At 46.1% G+C, this 26,191-nt stretch overlaps 1 protein-coding gene across 1 annotated transcript in view; it reads left to right on the plus strand.

The window, feature by feature from the left end:
- The window catches only part of rigi (RNA sensor RIG-I), a 44,041-nt gene extending 19,069 nt beyond the window's left edge, over nt 1-24,972 (plus strand). The window contains exons 7-22 of the mRNA XM_090183318.1: nt 58-217; nt 338-431; nt 5,536-5,700; nt 6,514-6,676; nt 8,261-8,362; nt 8,702-8,859; nt 12,605-12,740; nt 13,575-13,723; nt 14,800-14,899; nt 14,999-15,172; nt 16,587-16,735; nt 17,472-17,618; nt 18,768-18,840; nt 18,937-19,022; nt 22,225-22,366; nt 23,760-24,972. Of these exons, the coding sequence (XP_090039444.1) occupies nt 58-217; nt 338-431; nt 5,536-5,700; nt 6,514-6,676; nt 8,261-8,362; nt 8,702-8,859; nt 12,605-12,740; nt 13,575-13,723; nt 14,800-14,899; nt 14,999-15,172; nt 16,587-16,735; nt 17,472-17,618; nt 18,768-18,840; nt 18,937-19,022; nt 22,225-22,366; nt 23,760-23,776 (2,015 nt within the window). The 3' untranslated portion in view covers nt 23,777-24,972. The remainder of the gene's footprint in view (nt 1-57; nt 218-337; nt 432-5,535; nt 5,701-6,513; nt 6,677-8,260; nt 8,363-8,701; nt 8,860-12,604; nt 12,741-13,574; nt 13,724-14,799; nt 14,900-14,998; nt 15,173-16,586; nt 16,736-17,471; nt 17,619-18,767; nt 18,841-18,936; nt 19,023-22,224; nt 22,367-23,759) is intronic.
- Nucleotides 24,973-26,191: the final 1,219 nt, after the last annotated feature.

The following is a 26,191-nucleotide window of genomic DNA, read 5'->3' on the forward strand; positions in this document are numbered from 1 at the left end:
TTTCCTTCTATATATTTTTTTTATAAGATTGATTGATTGATTGACCATCTTTCCCAGGCTGTGGGAAGACGGTGGTTGCCCTGGCGATCTGTGAGCAGCACCTGAAGGTTAAGGGTAAGGGGGCGAAGGTCGTCTTCATGGCAACCAAGGTAGACGTCTTCAACCAGCAGTATAAACTGTTCCAGGAACATTTCCAAGAGAAAGACCCTGACATCAGGTACACACACACACACACACACACACACACACACACACACACATGCACTGGAGCACACGCAAAGACAGACACACACATGCACTTTAAAAAAAAACGTTTTGTTGTGTGTATCTATCTCAGGATCGACGGCCTTTGCGGTAACCAGGGCGACCAGCTGTCGATGAAGGTGGTAATGGAGAACAATGACATCATCGTCTTAACCCCTCAGATCCTGGTATATATTCACAACACATTGAAGGTCTACAGTAGCCTCAACAGCACTCTGTAGGGTAGCACCATGGTGTAGCCGGAGGACAGCTAGCTTCCTCGTTTAGTCTACTCAACAACCTGACTCAAAACAGAGAGGAATGATATTTATGTTCTCTAGCGGGCTACACTGCAACTCTTCCAGTCAAAATAAGCGTTGAGTTTTTGTTGAGTCTATTGCCACCGGGGGTCCCACCGGGGACCGCACCGGGGGCCGCACCGGGGACCCCACCGGGGACCGCACCGGGGTAACCGGCTAAATTGCTTGCTGTACACCGGTGGTCGCCAACCGGTCGATTGCGATCGACTGGTCTGTCTTCCAGGCATTCCTAGTCGATCACCAAACATTTCTGTAGAAAAGCCAACGATAAAGACACAAAGGCTTGTGCTCCTTTTGTTATTATTTGTGTTGCCCTGTTGGTGGTAGGTGGACTTGGTTCAAGAAGCCCTGTTGGTGGGAGGTGGACTTGGTTCAAAAGCCCTGTTGGTGGTAGGTGGACTTGGTTCAAGAAGCCCTGTTGGTGGTAGGTGGACTTGGTTCAAGAAGCCCTGTTGGTGGTAGGTGCTCTTGGTTCAAGAAGCCCTGTTGGTGGTAGGTGCTCTTGGTTCAAGAAGCCCTGTTGGTGGTAGGTGCTCTTGGTTCAAGAAGCCCTGTTGGTGGTAGGTGCTCTTGGTTCAAGAAGCCCTGTTGGTGGTAGGTGCTCTTGGTTCAAGAAGCCCTGCGCACCGGTTTGGCTAACTGTTCCCATTTTGAACGATTTTAATTTGTCTGAAAAGATCTGTGGCGTAGTCGATTACTCCTACTGCGCTGGCCAATCAGTAGCCACGTGTATCGATAGCACTGAATCTGTGTTATTACTAGCAGTTCGTCGTGTCTATTTTCTTCCTCCACTGAGACAAATGCTGTGTTCTAGACCACTGGGAACTCGGAAATGTCTTCCTCCCGACTTCAGTGTGTTCTAGACCACTGGGAACTCGGAAATGTCTTCCTCCCGACTTCAGTGTGTTCAAAACAACTGGGAACTCGGAAATGTCTTCCTTCCGACTTCAGTGTGTTCAAAACAACTGGGAACTCGGGGGAGGGACTAAATCCGACTTCAGTGTGTTCTAGACCACTGGGAACTCGGAAATGTCTTCCTTCCGACTTCAGTGTGTTCAAGACCACTGGGAACTCGGGGGAGGGACTAAATCCGACTTCAGTGTGTTCTAGACCACTGGGAACTCTGAAATTTCTTCCTTCCGACTTCAGTGTGTTCTAGACCACTGGGAACTCGGAAATGTCTTCCTTCCGACTTCAGTGTGTTCTAGACCACTGGGAACTCAGGGGAGGAACTAAAACCCGACTTCAGTGTGTTCTAGACCACTGGGAACTCGGAAATGTCTTCCTTCCGACTTCAGTGTGTTCTAGACCACTGGGAACTCGGGGGAGAAACTAAATCCGACTTCAGTGTGTTCTAGACCACTGGGAACTCGGAAATGTCTTCCTTCCGACTTCAGTGTGTTCTAGACCACTGGGAACTCGGGAGGAACTAAATCCGACTTCAGTGTGTTCTAGACCACTGGGAACTCGGGGGAGGAACTAAATCCGACTTCAGTGTGTTCTAGACCACTGGGAACTCGGGGGAGGAACTAAATCCGACTTCAGTGTGTTCTAGACCACTGGGAACTCGGGGGAGGAAGTAAATCCGACTAAGGTGCTCTTGGTTCAAGAAGCCCTGTTGGTGGTAGGTGGACTTGGTTCAAGAAGCCCTGTTGGTGGTAGGTGGACTTGGTTCAGAAGCCCTGTTGGTGGTAGGTGCTCTTGGTTCAAGAAGCCCTGTTGGTGGTAGGTGCTCTTGGTTCAAGAAGCCCTGTTGGTGGTAGGTGTTCTTGGTTCAAGAAGCCCTGTTGGTGGTAGGTGCTCTTGGTTCAAGAAGCCCTGTTGGTGGTAGGTGCTCTTGGTTCAAGAAGCCCTGTTGGTGGTAGGTGCTCTTGGTTCAAGAAGCCCTGTTGGTGGTAGGTGCCCTTGGTTCAAGAAGCCCTGTTGGTGGTAGGTGCTCTTGGTTCAAGAAGCCCTGTTGGTGGTAGGTGCTCTTGGTTCAAGAAGCCCTGTTGGTGGTAGGTGCTCTTGGTTCAAGAAGCCCTGTTGGTGGTAGGTGGACTTGGTTCAAGAAGCCCTGTTGGTGGTAGGTGCTCTTGGTTCAAGAAGCCCTGCGCACCGGTTTGGCTAACTGTTCCCATTTTGAACCATTTTAATTTGTCTGAAAAGATCTGTGGCGTAGTCGATTACTCCTACTGCGCTGGCCAATCAGTAGCCACGTGTATCGATAGCACTGAATCTGTGTTATTTCTAGCAGTTCGTCGTGTCTATTTTCTTCCTCCACTGAGACAAATGCTGTGTTCAAGACCACTGGGAACTCGGAAATGTCTTCCTCCCGACTTCAGTGTGTTCTAGACCACTGGGAACTCGGAAATGTCTTCCTCCCGACTTCAGTGTGTTCAAAACAACTGGGAACTCGGAACTGTCTTCCTTCCGACTTCAGTGTGTTCTAGACCACTGGGAACTCGGAAATGTCTTCCTTCCGACTTCAGTGTGTTCAAAACAACTGGGAACTCGGGGGAGGAACTAAATCCGACTTCAGTGTGTTCTAGACCACTGGGAACTCAGAAATTTCTTCCTTCCGACTTCAGTGTGTTCTAGACCACTGGGAACTCGGAAATGTCTTCCTTCCGACTTCAGTGTGTTCTAGACCACTGGGAACTCAGGGGAGGAACTAAATCCGACTTCAGTGTGTTCTAGACCACTGGGAACTCGGAAATTTCTTCCTTCCGACTTCAGTGTGTTCTAGACCACTGGGAACTCGGAAATGTCTTCCTTCCGACTTCAGTGTGTTCTAGACCACTGTCTAGAAGTGATAGTGATCATGCTGTTTGTATGTGGCTGCTATGACAGTGATCATGCTGTTTGTATGTGGCTGCTATGACAGGGATCATGCTGTTTGTATGTGATCATGCTGTTTGTATGTGGCTGCTATGACAGGGATCATGCTGTTTGTATGTGGCTGCTATGATAGTGATCATGCTGTGTGTATGTGATCATGCTGTTTGTATGTGGGTGCTATGACAGGGATCATGCTGTTTGTATGTGATCATGCTGTTTGTATGTGGCTGCTATGACAGGGATCATGCTGTTTGTATGTGGCTGCTATGACAGGGATCATGCTGTTTGTATGTGGCTGCTATGACAGTGGTCATGCTGTTTGTATGTGGCTGCTATGACAGTGATCATGCTGTTTGTATGTGGCTGCTATGACAGTGATCATGTTGTTTGTATGTGGCTACTATGACAGGGATCATGCTGTTTGTATGTGGCTGCTATGACAGGGATCATGTTGTGTGTATGTGGCTGCTATGACAGTGATCATGTTGTTTGTATGTGGCTACTATGACAGGGATCATGCTATGACAGTGATCATGCTGTTTGTATGTGGCTGCTATGACAGTGGTCATGCTGTTTGTATGTGGCTGCTATGACAGGGATCATGCTGTTTGTATGTGGCTGCTATGACAGGGATCATGCTGTTTGTATGTGGCTGCTATGACAGGGATCATGCTGTTTGTATGTGGCTGCTATGATATTGATCATGCTGTTTGTATGTGGCTGCTATGACAGTGATCATGCTGTTTGTATGTGGCTGCTATGACAGGGATCATGCTGTTTGTATGTGATCATGCTGTTTGTATGTGGCTGCTATGACAGGAATCATGCTGTTTGTATGTGGCTGCTATGACAGGGATCATGCTGTTTGTATGTGGCTGCTATGACAGTGGTCATGCTGTTTGTATGTGGCTGCTATGACAGTGGTCATGCTGTTTGTATGTGGCTGCTATGACAGGGATCATGCTGTTTGTATGTGATCATGCTGTTTGTATGTGGCTGCTATGACAGGGATCATGCTGTTTGTATGTGGCTGCTATGACAGGGATCATGCTGTTTGTATGTGGCTGCTATGACAGTGGTCATGCTGTTTGTATGTGGCTGCTATGATAGTGATCATGCTGTTTGTATGTGGCTGCTATGACAGGGATCATGCTGTTTGTATGTGGCTGCTATGATAGTGATCATGCTGTTTGTATGTGGCTGCTATGACAGTGATCATGCTGTTTGTATGTGGCTGCTATGACAGGGATCATGCTGTTTGTATGTGGCTGCTATGACAGTGATCATGCTGTTTGTATGTGGCTGCTATGACAGGGATCATGCTGTTTGTATGTGATCATGCTGTTTGTATGTGGCTGCTATGACAGTGGTCATGTTGTGTGTATGTGGCTGCTATGACAGTGATCATGTTGTTTGTATGTGGCTACTATGACAGGGATCATGCTATGACAGTGATCATGCTGTTTGTATGTGGCTGCTATGACAGTGGTCATGCTGTGTGTATGTGGCTGCTATGACAGTGATCATGCTGTTTGTATGTGGCTGCTATGACAGGGATCATGCTGTTTGTATGTGGCTGCTATGACAGGGATCATGCTGTTTGTATGTGGCTGCTATGACAGGGATCATGCTGTTTGTATGTGGCTGCTATGACAGGGATCATGCTGTTTGTATGTGGCTGCTATGACAGTGATCATGCTGTTTGTATGTGGCTGCTATGACAGGGATCATGCTGTTTGTATGTGGCTGCTATGACAGGGATCATGCTGTTTGTATGTGGCTGCTATGACAGTGGTCATGCTGTTTGTATGTGGCTGCTATGGCAGTGATCATGCTGTTTGTATGTGACTGCTATGACAGTGATCATCCAGTACAGGGAAATGCATCTCTCAGAACCTCAGCCTCACCTTATCTTACTGTGGTTATCTCTCTCTCACTCCCCTCTTTCCTCTCCCTAACTGCCTCTCTCTCTCTCTCTCCCCTGACTTCCTCTCTCTTTCCCTCCCTCTCACTCTCTACCCTGCTCTCCTCTTCTCTCTCCCGCTCCCTACCCTCCTCTCTTTCTCTATCTCTCTATCCCTCTCTCTCTCTCTCCCCTCCTCTCCCCTCTCTTCTCTCCCTACCCTCCCTCCCTCCCTGTCTCTCTCTCTAGGTGAATGCCATGGCCCAAGGGGAGGTTCCCTGTCTCTCCTGCTTCTCTCTGTTGATTCTAGATGAGTGTCACAACACCACAGGGAAACACCCCTATAACATCATCATGACGTCATACCTGGATGCCAAGCTCAGCACGGAGCAGAATGGACAACACCTGCCCCAGGTAGAGTCACAGAAACACATACCTGTACTGCTACTGTCTGTCATGGTAATGATGATGACCAATGATTATGTTCTATTGCCCTCCCCTCCTCTCCCTTCCCCCCTTCTCTACCCTCCTCTCTCCTCCTCCCCTCCTCTCCCTTCCCCCCTCCTCTACCCTCCTCTCTCCTCTCCTCTCCTCTCCTCACCCTTCCCCTCCTCTCCCCTCCTCTCTCCTCTCCTTTCCTCACCCTTCCCCTCCTCTCCCCTCCCCTCTCCTCTACCCTCCTCTCTCCCCCTCCTCTCCTCACCCTTCCCCTCCTCTACTTTCCTCCTCTCATCTCCCCCTCCTCTCCTTTCCTCCTCCTCTACCCTCCTCTCTCCTCCTCCCCTCCTCTCCCTTCCCCCCTCCTCTACCCTCCTCTCTCCTCTCCTCTCCTCTCCTCACCCTTCCCCTCCTCCCCTCTCCTCTACCCTCCTCTCTCCTCCTCCTCTCCTCACCCTTCCCCTCCTCTCCCTTCCCCCCTCCTCTACCCTCCTCTCTCCTCCTCCTCTCCTCACCCTTCCCCTCCTCTCCTTTCCTCCTCTCATCTCCCCTCCTCCTCTCCTTTCCTTCTCCTCTACCCTCCTCTCCTTTCCTCATCGTCTACCCTCCTCTCCTTTCCTCCTCTCATCTCCCCTCCTCCTCTCATCTCCCCTCCTCTCCTTTCATCCTCCTCTCCCCTCCACCTCTACTCTATCCTCACCTCCTCCCCTTCCCCTCTTCTCCTCTCCTCCTCTACTCTACTCTACTCTCCCCTCCTCTCCCCTCCACCTCTACTCTCCTCTCCTCTAGATTGTGGGTCTGACGGCCTCAGTGGGGATTGGCTCGTTCAAGAACCAATCAGAGGCTGAGAACAACATCTGTCAGCTGTGTGCCAGTCTGGACAGCCGCATCATCTCCACCATACACACAAACACTGACGAGCTACAGTCCTACGTGCACACACCTGACAAAGGTACACACACCTGACAAAGGTACACACACCTGACAAAGATACACACACCTGACAGAGGTACACACACCTGACAAAGATACACACACCTGACAGAGGTACACACACCTGACAAAGGTACACACACCTGACAAAGGTACACACACCTGACAAAGGTACACACACCTGACAGAGGTACTCCTTCATTAAAAACCTAAAGCCACTCTGGTCTGGCTGACTGGTTGATTGATTCAGTCTGGAATGGTCTGTGTGACTGGTTGATTGATTCAGTCTGGAATGGTCTGTGTGACTGGTTGATTGATTAATTGAGTCTGGAATGGTCTGGATGACTGGTTGATTGATTAATTGAGTCTGGAATGGTCTGGCTGACTGGTTTATTTATGAATTCAGTCTGGAATGGTCTGGCTGACTGGTTGATTGATTAATTCAGTCTGTCTGACTGGTTGATTGATTAATTGAGTCTGGAATGGTCTGGCTGACTGGTTGATTGATTAATTCAGTCTGGAATGGTCTGGTTGATTGATTAATTCAGTCTGGAATGGTCTGGCTGACTGGTTGATTGATTAATTCAGTCTGGAATGGTCTGGTTGATTGATTAATTGAGTCTGGAATGGTCTGGATGACTGGTTGATTGATTAATTGAGTCTGGAATGGTCTGGCTGACTGGTTTATTGATGAATTCAGTCTGGAATGGTCTGGCTGACTGGTTTATTGATTAATTCAGTCTGGAATGGTCTGGTTGATTGATTAATTTAGTCTGGAATGGTCTGGCTGACTGGTTGATTGATTAATTGAGTCTGGAATGGTCTGGCTGACTGGTTGATTGATTAATTGAGTCTGGAATGATCTGGCTGACTGGTTGATTGATTCATTGAGTCTGGAATGGTCTGGCTGACTGGTTGATTGATTAATTGAGTCTGGAATGGTCTGGCTGACTGGTTGATTGATTAATTGAGTCTGGAATGGTCTGACTGACTGGTGGATTGATTAATTGAGTCTGGAATGGTCTGGCTGACTGGTTGATTGATTAATTGAGTCTGGAATGGTCTGACTGACTAGTGGATTGATTAATTGAGTCTGGAATGGTCTGGCTGACTAGTTGATTGATTAATTGAGTCTGGAATGGTCTGGCTGACTGATTGATTGATTAATTGAGTCTGGAATGGTCTGGCTGACTGGTTGATTGATTCATTGAGTCTGGAATGGTCTGGCTGACTGATTGATTGATTAATTGAGTCTGGAATGGTCTGGCTGACTGGTTGATTGATTCATTGAGTCTGGAATGGTCTGGCTGACTGGTTGATTGATTAATTGAGTCTGGAATGGTCTGGCTGACTGGTTGATTGATTAATTGAGTCTGGAATGGTCTGGCTGACTGGTTGATTGATTAATTGAGTCTGGAATGGTCTGGCTGACTGGTTGATTGATTAATTGAGTCTGGAATGGTCTGGCTGACTGGTTGATTGATTCATTGAGTCTGGAATGGTCTGGCTGACTGGTGGATTGATTCATTGAGTCTGGAATGGTCTGGCTGACTGGTTGATTAATTAATTGAGTCTGGAATGGTCTGCTGTTGTCTCCTAACAGAGTTCCTTCTGGTCCAGAAGAGACACAAGGACCCTTTCATCAGGATCATTCATGACATCATGGCTAAGATAGAAGGACTGGCCAAGACTGTCTACAACATAGGTAATACTGGTCACACACACACACAAAGAAACATACTGTACATACAGGACACACACCTCATCCACCACCTCTACCTCTCTCTCTATCTGTCACTCTGTCTCTCTCTCGTTCTCTCTCTCGTTCTCTCTCTCTCTCTTGTTCTTTCTCTCTCTCTGTCGCTCTGCTCTGTCTCTCTCTTTCTCTCTCTCTGTCGCTCTCCCTCTCTCTGTCGCTCCCTCTCTCTGTCGCTCTCTCTCTCTTTCCCTCTCTCTGTCGCTCTCTCTCTCTCTTTCTCTCTGTCTCTCTCTCTCTCTCTGTCTCTCTCTCGCTCTCTCTCTCTCTCTCTCTCTCTCTCTCTAGAGTCCTTGTCATCCATAGAGAATCGTGACTACGGCAGTCAGAAGTATGAACAGTGGATCGTTGATGTTCAGAAGAAATGCAGAGTTCTACAGCTGAAAGACCAGGAGGAGGAGAGTAGAGTCTGTAGGGCTCTGTACAACTACACTGAGCACCTGAGGGTAGAGTACACACTACACACTATACACTACACACTAGTCTGTAGGGCTCTGTACGACTACACTGAGCACCTGAGGGTAGAGTACACACTACACACTATACACTATACACTACACACTAGTCTGTAGGGCTCTGTACAACTACACTGAGCACCTGAGGGTAGAGTACACACTACACACTATACACTACACACTATACACTACACACTATACACTATACACTATAGACTACACACTAGTCTGTAGGGCTCTGTACAACTACACTGAGCACCTGAGGGTAGAGTGCACACTACACACTATACACTACACACTATACACTAGTCTGTAGGGCTCTGTACAACTACACTGAGCACCTGAGGGTAGAGTGCACACTACACACTATACACTACACACTATACACTATACACTACACACTACACACTATACACTACACACTAGTCTGTAGGGCTCTGTACAACTACACTGAGCACCTGAGGGTAGAGTGCACACTACACACTATACACTACACACTATACACTAGTCTGTAGGGCTCTGTACAACTACACTGAGCACCTGAGGGTAGAGTGCACACTACACACTATACACTACACACTGTACACTAGTCTGTAGGGCTCTGTACAACTACACTGAGCACCTGAGGGTAGAGTGCACACTACACACTACACACTATACACTAGTCTGTAGGGCTCTGTACAACTACACTGAGCACCTGAGGGTAGAGTACACACTACACACTATACACTAGTCTGTAGGGCTCTGTACAACTACACTGAGCACCTGAGGGTAGAGTACACACTACACACTATACACTATACACTACACACTAGTCTGTAGGGCTCTGTACAACTACACTGAGCACCTGAGGGTAGAGTACACACTACACACTATACACTACACACTATACACTATACACTACACACTATACACTACACACTATACACTAGTATGTAGGGCTCTGTACAACTACACTGAGCACCTGAGGGTAGAGTACACACTAGACACTATACACTACACACTATACACTATACACTACACAATATACACTATACACTACACACTAGTCTGTAGGGCTCTGTACAACTACACTGAGCACCTGAGGGTAGAGTGCACACTACACACTATACACTACACACTATGCACTATACACTATGCACTAAACACTATACACTACACACTATACACTACACACTATACACTATACACTATACACTATACACTATACACTATACACTACACACTATACACTACACACTATACACTATACACTATACACTATACACTACACACTACACACTACACACTACACACTACACACTACACACTGTACACTATACACTACACACTATACACTATACTCTATACACTACACACTATACACTACACACTATACACTAGTCTGTAGGGCTCTGTACAACTACACTGAGCACCTGAGGGTAGAGTACACACTACACACTATACACTACACACTATACACTACACACTACACACTATACACTATACACTATACACTATACACTACACACTACACACTACACACTACACACTACACACTACACACTATGCACTAAACACTATAGACTACACACTATACACTACACACTACACACTACACACTACACACTATACACTACACACTATACACTATACACTATACACTATACACTATACACTACACACTATACACTACACACTATACACTATACACTATACACTATGCACTATACACTATAGACTACACACTATACACTACACACTACAGACTATACACTACACACTATAGACTACACACTATACACTACACACTACACACTACACACTACACTCTATACACTACACACTATACACTATACACTATAGACTACACACTACACACTACACACTATACACTACACACTATACACTATACACTACACACTATACACTACACACTATACACTATACACTATACACTATACACTACACACTATACACTATACACTACACACTACAAACTATACACTATACACTACACATTACACACTATACACTACACACTACAAACTATACACTATACACTACACATTACACACTATACACTATACACTATACACTACACACTATACACTACACACTACACACTATACACTATACACTATACACTATACACTACACACTATACACTACACACTACACACTATACACTATGCACTATGCACTATACACTATACACTATACACTACACACTATACACTATACACTATACCCTATACTACACACTATACACTACACACTATATACTACATACTATACACTATACACTATACACTAGTCTGTAGGGCTCTGTACAACTACACTGAGCACCTGAGGGTAGAGTACACACTAGACACTATACACAACACACTATACACTACACACTATACACTATACACTATAGACTACACACTGCACACTACACACTATACACTACATACTACACACTACACACTATACACTACACACTATACACTATACACTACACACTATACACTACACACTAGTCTGTAGGGCTCTGTACAACTACACTGAGCACCTGAGGGTAGAGTACACACTACACACTATACACTACACTACACCCTACACCTCTAGACACTACACACTATACACTACACACTACACTACACCCTACACCTCTAGACACTAGACACTACACCCTACACCTCTATACACTATACACTACACCCTACACCTCTAGACACTGCACACTACACACTATACACTACACTACACCCTACACCTCTAGACACTACACACTATACACTAAACACTACACTACACCCTACACCTCTAGACACTAGACACTACACCCTACACCTCTATACACTATACACTACACCCTACACCTAAACAACTCAGTAATGTAAATACCAAAAATAAATGGACTCCCTCCTCTCTCTCCCTCTGTACCTCTCTCCTTCTCTCCCTCTCTCTCCCTCTCCGTACCTCTCTCCCTCTCCATACCTCTCTCCCTCTCTCCCTCTCCGTACCTCTCTCCCTCTCTCTCCCTCTCCGTACCTCTCTCCCTCTCTCTCCTTCCCCGTACCTCTCTCCCTCTCTCCCTCTCTGTTCCTCTCTCCCTCTCTCACTCTCTGTACCTCTCTCCCTCTCTCTCCTTCCCCGTACCTCTCTCCCTCTCTCCCTCTCTGTTCCTCTCTCCCTCTCTCCCTCTCTGTACCTCTCTCCCTCTCTCTCCTTCCCCGTACCTCTCTCCCTCTCTCCCTCTCTGTTCCTCTCTCCCTCTCTCCCTCTCCGTACCTCTCTCCCTCTCTCTCCTTCCCCGTACCTCTCTCCCTCTCTCCCTCTCTGTTCCTCTCTCCCTCTCTCCCTCTCCGTACCTCTCTCCCTCTCTCTCCCTCTCCGTACCTCTCTCCCTCTCTCTCCCTCTCCGTACCTCTCTCCCTCTCACTCCTTCCCCGTACCTCTCTCCCTCTCTCCCTCTCCGTACCTCTCTCCCTCTCTCTCCCTCTCCGTACCTCTCTCCCTCTCTCTCCCTCTCCGTACCTCTCTCCCTCTCCGTACATCTCTCCCTCTCTCCCTTTCCGTACCTCTCTCCCTCTCTCCCTCTCCGTCCCTCTCCCTTTCTCCCTCTCCGTACCTCTCTCCCTCTCTCTCCCTCTCCGTACCTCTCTCCCTCTCCGTACCTCTCTCCCTCTCCGTACCTCTCTCCCTCTCTCCCTGTCCGTACCTCTCTCCCTCTCTCTCCCTCCCCATACCTCCCTCCATCACCCTGTAGAAGTACAATGATGCGTTGATCATCAACGAGGATGCCAGGACTAAGGATGCGCTAGAGTACCTGTCATCTTTCATACAGCAGGTGAAGAACGCAGGTCACGACGCGACGGAGAGACAACTCACCGCTTACTTCGATGGTAGGTTCACCGGCACAACCAGAAGGAGGTTCCTGGCCCGTTCTGTTCATTCTAGTTCAGCGGGCCAACCGACCGGGTTATATTATGAAGCTTCTACAGCCATGGTTCAGATCTACAGCCATGGTTCAGATCTACAGCCATGGTTCAGATCTACAGCCATGGTTCAGATCTACAGCCATGGTTCAGATCCACAGCCATGGTTCAGATCTACAGCCACGGTTCAGATCTACAGCCATGGTTCAGATCTACAGCCATGGTTCAGATCCACAGCCATGGTTCAGATCTACAGCCATGGTTCAGATCTACAGCCATGGTTCAGATCCACAGCCATGGTTCAGATCCACAGCCATGGTTCAGATCCACAGCCATGGTTCAGATCTACCTACAGCCATGGTTCAGATCTACAGCCATGGTTCAGATCTACAGCCATGGTTCAGATCTACAGCCATGGTTCAGATCCACAGCCATGGTTCAGATCCACAGCCATGGTTCAGATCTACTTACAGCCATAGTTCAGATCTACCTACAGCCATGGTTCAGATCTACAGCCATGGTTCAGATCTACAGCCATGGTTCAGATCCACAGCCATGGTTCAGATCTACTTACAGCCATGGTTCAGATCTACCTACAGCCATGGTTCAGATCATTCACATTCAGTAAATTACAGTTTCATTTCAGTTAAAATTTCAACTAAAAAAAGACAACGTAGTGGCCGTTTTGAAAGCAGAAAAACACTGGCCTGTTTTTTTGGGGGGGATTTCTCCCTGCCCTTTTAGGGTCCTTCTTTTCCAATGAGCTTCTCTTACTTGGTGTCCGTTCTCTCTTTCCTTCAGGTCAGCAGGGTGTACTGCGGGGTTTGTCCAGCGGGGGGCAGAAGGAGAATCCTAAATTAGACATGTTACAATACATCCTCGAGGAACAGTATCGACAGAATGATGAGACCAAGTCTGTGCTGTTCGTTAGGACACGGGCCCTCGCAGACGTAAGGCTGTGTGTGTGTGTGTGTGTGTGTGTGTGTGTGTGGTGTGTGTGTGGTGTGTGTGTGTGTGTGTGTGTGTGTGTGTGTGTGTGTGTGTGTGTGTGTTTGTGTATTTATATATATATATAATATATGTGTATAGATATATGTGTATGTATGTTTGTGTATTTATATATATATAATATATGTATATATATATATATATATGTGTATGTATGTTTGTGTATTTATATGTATATATATATATGTGTATGTATATATGTGTATGTATGTTTGTGTGTATATATATATATATATATGTTTATATATATGTGTATGAATGTTTGTGTATATATATATAATATATGTGTATATATATATATATATGTGTATGTATGTTTGTATTTATATATATAATATATGTGTGTATATATATGTGTATGTATGTTTGTGTATATATTTATATATATATATATATATAAATAATATATGTGTGTATATATATATATATATATATATATATATATGTGTATGTATGTTTGTGTGTATGTATATATATATATGTGTATGTATGTTTGTGTATTTATATATATATAAATAATAGATGTGTATATATATGTGTATTTATATATATATGTGTATATATGTATGTGTATTTATTTATATATATATAAATAATAGATGTGTATATATATGTGTATGTGTATTTATATATATATATATATATATGTATGTGTTTTTATTTATATATATGTGTGTATGTATGTATGTTTGTATTTATTTTATATATACATATATATATATATATATATGTGTGTGTGTATGTTTCTGGCATTCAGTTTTTTTCTTTTCAATCCAGTTATTTTATGTGTGTGTGATGCGTGTCGGTGTCAGTGGAGGCTGGTGAGGGGAGGACGGCTCATTATATGGCCAGAACGGAGCCATTGGAATGGCATCATAACCATGGAAACCATGGAAACCATGTGTTTGATGTATTTGATACCATTCCACTGATACCACTCCAGTCATTACCACGAGCCCGTCCTCCCCAATTAAGGTGCCACCAACCCCCTGTGGTCTGTGTGTCTCCTCGTGATTAGGCCTTGAAGAGCTGGATGGAGGAGTCTGACTCTCTGAAGTTCCTGAAACCAGGAGTACTGATTGGGAGAGGACGCAAGTCCAGCCAGTTGACTGGCTCAGGTACGTGTTCCTCTCTCTTTTCCAGCTGACCGTCCTCTCCCAGCTAGTTATTTTATTTGAATCCAATTGATTTGAATGAGCTTTATTGTTCCCCTCCAGGCATGACGCTGAACTCTAAGAAAGGTGTGCTGGATTCCTTTAAGAGTTTTGACAATCAAAGCAAGATCCTGATCGCTACTTCGGTGGCCGACGAGGGCATCGATATCCCACAATGCAACCTGGTATTGATGTACGAATATGTTGGCAATGTGGTCAAGATGGTCCAAGTCAGAGGTAATCAATCAATGCATCAATCAATTACTCAGCTAGTCAGTCAATCCAGTCAGTAAGCCGGCCATTCAGTCAGTCAGTAAATTAATCAATCAACCAGTCAGTCAGTAAACCAGTCAGTCAATCAACCAGTCAGCCAGTCAATCAACCAGTCATTCAGTTAATCAACCAGTCAGCCAATCAATCAGTCAGTAAGCCGGCCATTCAGTCAGTCAGTAAATTAATCAACCAGTCAGTCAATAAACCAGTCAGTCAATCAACCAGTCAGCCAGTCAATCAACCAGTCATTCAGTTAATCAACCAGTCAGCCAATCAATCAGTCAGTCAGTCAGTCAATCAAGCAGTCAACCAGTCAGTCAATCAGTTAATCAACCAGTCAGCCAGCAAGTCATTCAGTCAATCAACCAGCCAGCCAGTCAGTCAATCAGCCAGTCAATCAGCCAGCCAGTCAATCAGCCAGCCAGCCAGTCAATCAATCAGTCATTCAGTTAATCAACCAGTCAGCCAATCAATCAGTCAGTCAGTCAATCAACCTGTCAACCAGTCAATCAACCAGTCAGTCAGCCAGTCAGTCAGTTAATCAACCAGTCAGCCAGCAAGTCATTCAGTCAATCAACCAGCCAGCCAGTCAGTCAATCAGCCAGTCAATCAGCCAGACAGTGAATCAGCCAGCCAGTCAGCCAGCCAGTCAATCAACCAGCCAGTCAATCAGCCAGTCAGTCAATCAATCAGTCAGTCAGTCAATCAATCAACCAGTCAACCAGTCAGTCAATCAACCAGTCAGTCAGCCAGTCAGTCAGTTAATCAACCAGTCAGCCAGCAAGTCATTCAGTCAATCAACCAGCCAGCCAGTCAGTCAATCAGCCAGTCAATCAGCCAGCCAGTCAGCCAGCCAGTCAATCAACCAGCCAGTCAATCAGCCAGTCAGTCAATCAGCCAGTCAGTCAATCAGCCAGCCAGTCAATCAACCAGTCAATCAGCCAACCAGTCAATCAGCCAGCCAGTCAATCAACCAGCCAGTCAATCAACCAGCCAGTCAGTCAATCAACCAGCCAGTCAATCAACCAGTCAGCCAGTCAGTCAATCAACCAACCAGCCAGTCAATCAACCAGCCAGTCAACCAACCAGCCAGTCAACCAACCAGCCAGTCAATCAACCAGCCAGTCAATCAGCCAGCCAGTCAATCAGCCAGTCAGTCAATCAACCAGTCAGCCAGTCAGTCAATCAACCAGTCAGCCAGTCAGTCAATCAACCAGTCAGTCAACCAGTCAGTCAGTCAATCAACCAGTCAGCCAGTCAGTCAGTCAACCAGTCAGCCAGTCAGTCAGTCAACCAGTCAGTCAGTCATGTTATAATGATGTGTTCCAGGGCAGTATCCTGGTGATATGATGTTATAGTGTGTGTGTGTGTGTGTCAGGTCGCGGCAGGGCCCAAGGCAGCAAGTGTATCTTGGTGTCTGATAAAAAGGACAGGATTGATAAAGAGAAACATAACATGGAGAAGGAGAAGATTGTAGAGAGAGCCATCAGAAACCTACAGGACACACCTACTGAGATGCTCCGCAAGGTGGGCACACACACACACACACACACACACACACACACACACACAGTTACACACACACACACAGTTACACACACACACACACACACACACACACAGTTACACACAGTTACACACACACACACTCACAGTTTGTGTCTGTCTGTGTCACACTGTGTGTGTCCGTCCTGGTGTGTGTGTGTCCGTCCCTGTGTGACTGTGTGTGTGTGTCTGTCTGTCCCGGTGTGTGTGTGTGACTGTCCCTGTGTGACTGTGTGTGTGTGTCTGTCTGTCCCGGTGTGTGTGTGTGACTGTCCCTGTGTGACTATGTGTGTGTGTCTGTCTGTCCCGGTGTGTGTGACTGTCCCTGTGTGTGTGTGTGTGTGTCTGTCCCGTTGTGTGTGACTGTCCCTGTGTGTGTGTGTGTCTGTCCCGGTGTGTGTGACTGTCCCTGTGTGACTGTGTGTGTCTGTCCCGGTGTGTGTGTCTGTCCCTGTGTGACTGTGTGTGTGTGTGTGTGTGACTGTGACTGTGTGTGTGTGTGTGTGTGTGTGTGTGTGTGTGTGTGTGTGTGTGTGTCTGTCCCAGTGTGACTGTCCCTGTGTGTGTGTGTGTGACTGTCCCTGTGTGACTGTGTGTGTGTGTGTGTGACTGTCCCTGTGTGACTGTGTGTGTGTGTGTGTGTGTGTGTGTGTGTCCGTCCCGGTGTGTGTGACTGTCCCTGTGTGACTGTGTGTGTGTGTGTCCGTCCCGGTGCCAGATGGAGGTGTTTCAGCGTGGGGACAAGGTGTGTCGTGACATGGTGAAAATGGTACCAGAGAGACCCCGGACTGAAGGCAGCTACCAGCTCCTCTGCTCCAAGTGTAAAAAACACAGCTGTTACACAGACGACATCAGAGTACTGCAGGTAGGTACCCACACACACACACACACACTGACACACACACACACACACACACACACTGACACACACACACACTGACACACACACACACACACACACACACACTGACACACACACACACACTGACACACACACACACACACACACACACTGACACACACACACAGATGACATCAGAGTACTGCAGGTAGGTACACACACACACACACAGATTTCTCAAATGGAGACGTGGATTGTGTATGTGTTTCATTCAGAGGGTGAATGGGCAAGACAAAATATGTAAGTGCCGTTGAACAGGGTGTGGTAGAACAGGGTTTGGTAGAACAGGGTGTGGTAGAACAGGGTGTGGTAGAACAGGGTGTGGTAGAACAGGGTGTGGTAGAACAGGGTGTGGTAGAACAGGGTGTGGTAGAACAGGGTGTGGTAGAACAGGGTGTGGTAGAACAGGGTTTGGTAGAACAGGGTTTGGTAGAACAGGGTGTGGTAGAACAGGGTGTGGTAGAACAGGGTGTGGTAGAACAGGGTGTGGTAGAACAGGGTGTGGTAGAACAGGGTTTGGTAGAACAGGGTGTGGTAGAACAGGGTGTGGTAGAACAGGGTGTGGTAGAACAGGGTGTGGTAGTAGGTGCCAGGTGTTTGTGTCAAGAACTGCAACGATGCTGGGTTTTACACCCTCAACAGTTTCCCGTGTGTGTTAAGAATGGGTCACCACCCAACGGACATCCAGCTAACTGGACACAACTGTGGAAAGCGTTGGAGTCAACATGGGTCAGCATCCCTGTTGAACACTTTCTACACCTTGCAGAGTCCAAGACCTGACGAATTGAGGCTGTTCTGAGGGCAAGGGGGGAGGGTGCTATTCAATATTAGAAAGATGTTCCTAATGTTTTGTAAACTCACTGTGTAGAGTTCTGTTCTCTCTTGTCTCTTTCCTCTCCCCTCTCTCCCCCTTTCTCTCTCCCCTCCCCTCTCTCCCCCTTTCTCTCTCCCCTCCCCTCTCTCCCCCTTTCTCTCTCCCTCTCCCCTCCCCTCCCGTCTCTCCCCCTTTCTCTCTCCCTCTCCCCTCCCCTCTCATCTCTCCCCCTTTCTCTCTCCCTCTCCACTCCCCTCCCCTCTCTCCCCCTCTCTCCCTCTCACCTGCCATCTCTCCAGGATTCTCACCACATCGTTTTGGACCCCACTCTGTTCTCTCGAGCTCGAACAGAACCTCACCCTAAACCCAAAGGTGTGTTTATATCAGAGGGGTTAAAAACACTAGTCTGTCTTTTCTAGATGAATGAAGTAGTATCTAAAGTATCTAAAGTAGTATCTCCTTCTACAGGTTTCATGGGGCTGGTGAAGACCAGGAAGCTGTTCTGTCACTGTGGACTGGACTGGGGCATAGTGGCCTCATACCTGACCATCCAGGTAAATACTAGACTGGACTGGGACATAGTGGCCTCATACCTGACCATACAGGTAAACACTAGACTGGACTGGGGCATAGTGGCCTCATACCTGACCATAAAGGTAAACACTAGACTGGACTGGACTGGGGCATAGTGGCCTCATACCTGACAAAACAGGAAAATACTAGACTGGACTGGGACATAGTGGCCTCATACCTGACCATACAGGTAAACACTAGACTGGACTGGGGCATAGTGGCCTCATACCTGACCATAAAGGTAAACACTAGACTGGACTGGACTGGGGCATAGTGGCCTCATACCTGACCATAAAGGTAAACACTAGACTGGACTGGACTGGGGCATAGTGGCCTCATACCTAATCATACAGGTAAACACTAAACTGGACTGGACTGGGGCATAGTGGCCTCATACCTGACCATACAGGTAAACACTAGTCTGGACTGGACTGGGGCATACTGGCCTCATACCTGACCGTACAGGTAAACACTAGACTGGACTGGGGCATAGTGCCTCATACCTGACCATACAAGTAAACACTAGACTGGACTGGGGCATAGTGGCCTCATACCTGACCATACAGGTAAACACTAGACTGGACTGGGGCATAGTGGCCTCATACCTGACCATACAGGTAAACACTAGACTGGACTGGGGCATAGTGGCCTCATACCTGACCATACAGGTAAACACTAGACTGGACTGGGGCATAGTGGCCTCATACCTGACCGTACAGGGAAACACTAGACTGGACTGGGGCATAGTGGCCTCATACCTGACCATACAGGTAAACACTAGACTGGACTGGGGCATAGTGGCCTCATACCTGACCATACAGGTAAACACTAGACTGGACTGGACTGGGGCATAGTGGCCTCATACCTGACCATACAGGTAAACACTAGACTGGACTGGGGCATAGTGGCCTCATACCTGACCATACAGGTAAACACTAGACTGGACTGGGGCATAGTGGCCTCATACCTGACCATACAGGTAAACACTAGACTGGACTGGGGCATAGTGGCCTCATACCTGACCATACAGGTAAACACTAGACTGGACTGGGGCATAGTGGCCTCATACCTGACCGTACAGGGAAACACTAGACTGGACTGGGGCATAGTGGCCTCATACCTGACCATACAGGTAAACACTAGACTGGACTGGGGCATAGTGGCCTCATACCTGACCATACAGGTAAACACTAGACTGGACTGGACTGGGGCATAGTGGCCTCATACCTGACCATACAGGTAAACACTAGACTGGACTGGGGCATAGTGGCCTCATACCTGACCATACAGGTAAACACTAGACTGGACTGGGACATAGTGGCCTCATACCTGACCATACAGGTAAACACTAGACTGGACTGGGGCATAGTGGCCTCATACCTGACCATATAGGTAAACACTAGACTGGACTGGACTGGGGCATAGTGGCCTCATACCTGACCATACAGGTAAACACTAGACTGGACTGGACTGGGGCATAGTGGCCTCATACCTGACCATACAGGTAAACACTAGTCTGGACTGGACTGGGGCATACTGGCCTCATACATGACCGTACAGGTAAACACTAGACTGGACTAGGGCATAGTGCCTCATACCTGACCATACAGGTAAACACTAGACTGGACTGGGGCATAGTGGCCTCATACCTGACCATACAGGTAAACACTAGACTGGACTGGGGCATAGTGGCCTCATACCTGACCACACAGGTAAACACTAGACTGGACTGGACTGGGGCATAGTGGCCTCATACCTGACCATACAGGTAAACACTAGACTGGACTGGGGCATAGTGGCCTCATACCTGACCATACAGGTAAACACTAGACTGGACTGGGACATAGTGGCCTCATACCTGACCATACAGGTAAACACTAGACTGGACTGGGGCATAGTGGCCTCATACCTGACCATATAGGTAAACACTAGACTGGACTGGACTGGGGCATAGTGGCCTCATACCTGACCATACAGGTAAACACTAGACTGGACTGGACTGGGGCATAGTGGCCTCATACCTGACCATACAGGTAAACACTAGACTGGACTGGGGCATAGTGGCCTCATACCTGACCATACAGGTAAACACTAGACTGGACTGGGACATAGTGGCCTCATACCTGACCATACAGGTAAACACTAGACTGGACTGGGGCATACTGGCCTCATACCTGACCGTACAGGTAAAAACTAGACTGGACTAGGGCATAGTGCCTCATACCTGACCATACAGGTAAACACTAGACTGGACTGGGGCATAGTGGCCTCATACCTGACCATACAGGTAAACACTAGACTGGACTGGGACATAGTGGCCTCATACCTGACCATACAGGTAAACACTAGACTGGACTGGGGCATAGTGGCCTCATACCTGACCATATAGGTAAACACTAGACTGGACTGGACTGGGGCATAGTGGCCTCATACCTGACCATACAGGTAAACACTAGACTGGACTGGGGCATAGTGGCCTCATACCTGACCATACAGGTAAACACTAGACTGGACTGGGGCATAGTGGCCTCATACCTGACCACACAGGTAAACACTAGACTGGACTGGACTGGGGCATAGTGGCCTCATACCTGACCATACAGGTAAACACTAGACTGGACTGGGGCATAGTGGCCTCATACCTGACCATACAGGTAAACACTAGACTGGACTGGGGCATAGTGGCCTCATACCTGACCATACAGGTAAACACTAGACTGGACTGGGGCATAGTGGCCTCATACCTGACCATACAGGTAAACACTAGACTGGACTGGGGCATAGTGGTCTCATACCTGACCATACAGGTAAACACTAGACTGGACTGGGGCATAGTGGCCTCATACCTGACCATACAGGTAAACACTAGACTGGACTGGGGCATAGTGGCCTCATACCTGACCATACAGGTAAACACTAGACTGGACTGGGGCATAGTGGCCTCATACCTGACCATACAGGTAAACACTAGGCTGGACTGGGCCATAGTGGTCTCATACCTGACCATACAAGTAAACACTAGACTGGACTGGGGCATAGTGGTCTCATACCTGACCATACAGGTAAACACTAGACTGGACTGGGGCATAGTGGTCTCATACCTGACCATACAGGTACACACAAGACTGAACTTACTTGATTTGCCATTGTAGTGTGTTAATCTTTAAATGTTTTGTCTCCCAGAATCTGCCTGTGTTAAAGATAGAGAGCTTTGTGGTGAAGAACTGTGTTACCGAGCAACAGAGGTACTACAGGAAATGGAGAGATGTGACCTTTTCCATGAAGACCTTTGAACTTACAGACATAGCTGATAGCTGGAATCCATGTGAGTCTCTCTCTCCCCCTCTTTCTCCCCCTCTCTCTCCATCTATCTTCTTTTCTGTCATCTCTCTCTCAATCTCCCCCTTTCTCTCCCCCTCTCTGTCGCTCTCTCTTTTTGTGTGTGTGTGTGTGTGTTGTCGTGTCTTTACTATGGATTAAATTATATGGCATGCTATTTTATAAAATCAATTCTCTGCAATTAATATTACCTGATTAAACTAATGATTTAAATGTAATGTAAGGAAGTTGGGGCACCACGGAAGAATGTTTATAGAGCTGTTGTCTTCCGAATAAACTCTTAAAGACCTGGTAAAACGTTTATATTAATAGCAGAGATCTCCCTTGTCCTTTGAAGAATATTTCTGGGTGATACATTGTAGTGTGTCGTCGTGTGGTAGATCGGATACGTTGTAGTACCCTGTCGTCGTGTGGTAGAATGGATACGTTGTAGTACCCTGTCGTCGTGTGGTAGAATGGATACGTTGTAGTACCCTGTCGTCGTGTGGTAGAATGGATACATTGTAGTACCCTGTCGTTCTGAAGAGATTGTCCGTCCTTTCCTAGCCCACGTTTACAGCTGCTGCTGCTGTTAACTCAACGGCTAGGATGTATCACTTCTTTAGTGGATAAGAGTTCAAAGTTCATACCAAGTTGCCAAACTATAAGCTCATGCTATATTCTGGCTGGTGCAATCAAATTCATCCTTCCAGCTTGGCGATTGTCACCTCCATGTTGAACTTCGCCCTTCTAAACGTATGGACATCCGTCCTCACGTCATCGGGAACACAAGGTTCATTTCGTTAGGTTGCAGTCGTTCAACCATTCGCAACCAGAGCTCACGCTGAGGTTGGCTTAGTTCGCCGTGAATTGGGTCACGGGGGCTCTTATAGACATGTAGAAAAGGGGTTGGTTCATCCTTTCCAACCAATGCCTATGCATGGGGGCGTTGTCACTGATTGAGCATATTTTACATATGAAAACAATCCTCTCATTTTAAAAACTAAAATTATATTTAATCTTTTCACAAATAGTTTCATATTTAAACATTTAAATTGCACAACAATTCCATGTGAATCTGATAACTAGAATGTGTAGACTTTCCACTGTACTGTTTATGTCGTCCTGTCAACAGTAATAACGTCTCAGACGACAACTGGTCTGACATCATATTCTTTAATTACCAACGGATACTTTCAACTGGTTGGATGACTGAAATATGGTTCCATTCCCCAACCGTTTGATGTGACCAGACTCTCTCTATGTTACCAAAGGGCTTTTCCAAGAGTCCTGTAGAGTAGAGAGAGAAAAGGGGGGAAAGGTATTTATGGGGGTTATCAACCTCACAAACAGGACAACGTCATGACAGTGTGTTGTAATGTTGCTTTGTTTCTTTCTAGTGCTTGAAGACCAGTAAGCAGCTGTCAATCTGGAAAGGAGGAACCATGAAGAGAGAGAGAGAGAGGAGAGATGCATTGGTCATTACCAAGCCCTGCAATGCCAGGAGCCTCAGGACCAGAACATCCAATCCAATCAGATCAAAACAAATTACAACACAGTCAAAACAAAACGACATTGCTTACTGGGAAACACAAGCACAAACACAAAGCAAAATGCAGTGCTATCTGGCTCTAAATCGACAGTACACCGTGGCTAACTATTTGACTATGGTTACTGATCAAAACCTTAGACAACCTTGACAAAGTACAGGCTCAGTGAGCACAGCCTTGCCATTGCGAAGGGTAGACACAGGAAAACCTGGCTCCCTGTAGAGGAAAGATCTGTCTGATAAAAACATCCTGTTTGGGGGAAGATGCAGAGAGCTGTGGGTTTGTCAGCACACATGTTATTGTTATTATTCAATGTATGGTTATGTGGACCCTTGATTATTGTTGTTACTGTTTGTCCCCTGGACAATATTGATTATTATTATTATTAATTATGTCAGTGTATTAAATGAATCACTTAATTTCCAAAGTATAGCGTTTGGAAATATGTACATTGTTACGTCATGCCAACAAGGCAAATTGATTGAGAGAGAGAGAGAGATGTACACAGAGAGATAGTGTTTAACATATATTTTTTTTAGTGACTACATCATCTCTGTAACCCACATATACATATTGACTCAGAGGTGTGAATACTTACGTTAATTAGTTATCTGTATTTCATTTGCAATACTTTTGGAACAATTTCTAAAAAAACATGTTTTCACATTATCATTATGGGGTATTGTGATGTCATTATGGGGTATTGTGATGTCATTATGTGGTATTGTGATGTCATTATGGGGTATTGTGATGTCATTATGGGGTAATTTACCTTCATCTAAGTCACAACAACAGACAAACACAGTGTGCTTAAACTAATAACACACAAACTATTGTATTGTTCTTGTCTATATTGAATACATCATTTAAACATTCACAGGGTAGGTTGGATAAAGTATGTGAACCCCTGGGCTAATTACTTCTGCAAAAGCTAATTGGAGTCAGGAGTCAGCTAATCTGGAGTCCAATCAATGAGACGAGACTGGAGATGTTGGTTAGAGCTGCACTGCCCTGTCGTGTCTCTGACTTATCATTAAATGCGAAGACTGTTATTTTTATCAAATCAATTCTCTGTAATTATTATTACGTGATTAAACTAATCATGTAAATTTAATTAACTAGGAAGTTGGGGCACCGCGGAAAACGTTGGTTTACAGAGTCATAATTTTGCTAATATTACTCTTCAGATATTTTAATATCTGATCAATTAGTCTTCTATTAATGAGTTCTTATTATTACCTTCATCAGTCTCATCTGAACGTCGTAAATTCTTGGTTATCTGCACGAACCCAGCCTCTACTATGAATCGTCCATACACCAATTGGCTCAATTATTTATTTACTAACTAATTAAACAATTACAGAATATACTATACATAATGACATTATACAGTAGATACCGTCCCTAGTGGACTAAACAAAAACAGTTTGGTTATAACACGATAGATTCAGAGAGAAGAGAAGGGGGTTTTGGAAGGAAGACTAAGGAACACGGGTCTCTATCAGACCTGGGAAGCTCTTCTCACATAAATACATACACCACTAACGATCGCTCATTCAGAAAAGCAATGCACAACAAATATTATGGCTGAACTCAAATGTGCTGGTTGATAAAATACCTGTATTTATGGGAAATATGTTTGAAAAGGGAATTTTGTTCTTAAAATGATATTGTAAATCGGAATGGTAAAGGTATGTCCTTCAAAGAGTACAACCAATAGATTACAGCATTACCCCAAAACTGGAGGAGGCTGGTGGCAGCAGGAGGAGGCAGGGAACTGGTCTGTCTGCCCAATATAAAGGATCACAACTGGAGGAGGAGGGTGGCAGGGGGAGGAGGTAGGGAACTGGTCTGTCTGCCCAATATAAAGGATCAAAACTGGAGGAGGAGGGTGGCAGCAGGAGGAGGCAGGGAACTGGTCTGTCTGCCCAATATAAAGGATCAAAACTGGAGGAGGGATAAAAACAGCATCAATAGGAAATGACACCAGTTTCATTTGAGGACCAGGATGTTGACATCTGAGCCATACAGATTGCAGAATAGTTGGGAAGAGATTTTTGATGTACTGATTCCATGGTACAGGGTGTACGAGTTGATATATAAAACAATGCGATATTCAAGACTTCGTGATTTTCATCAAACATTATTAGATAGACATATAGAAAGATTATGTACATAATTCTTGCCACCAACAAAATGTTGAATATTTGGGGCATAAAACCATCGAAGCTCTGCAGATTTTGTTGTGAGGATACAGAATCAACAGACCATTTATTTTGGTA

The sequence above is a fragment of the Oncorhynchus mykiss genome, chromosome 9, assembly GCF_057628025.1.
Source record: "Oncorhynchus mykiss isolate SJ-2025 chromosome 9, ASM5762802v1, whole genome shotgun sequence".
In the NCBI taxonomy this organism is placed as follows: domain Eukaryota; kingdom Metazoa; phylum Chordata; class Actinopteri; order Salmoniformes; family Salmonidae; genus Oncorhynchus; species Oncorhynchus mykiss.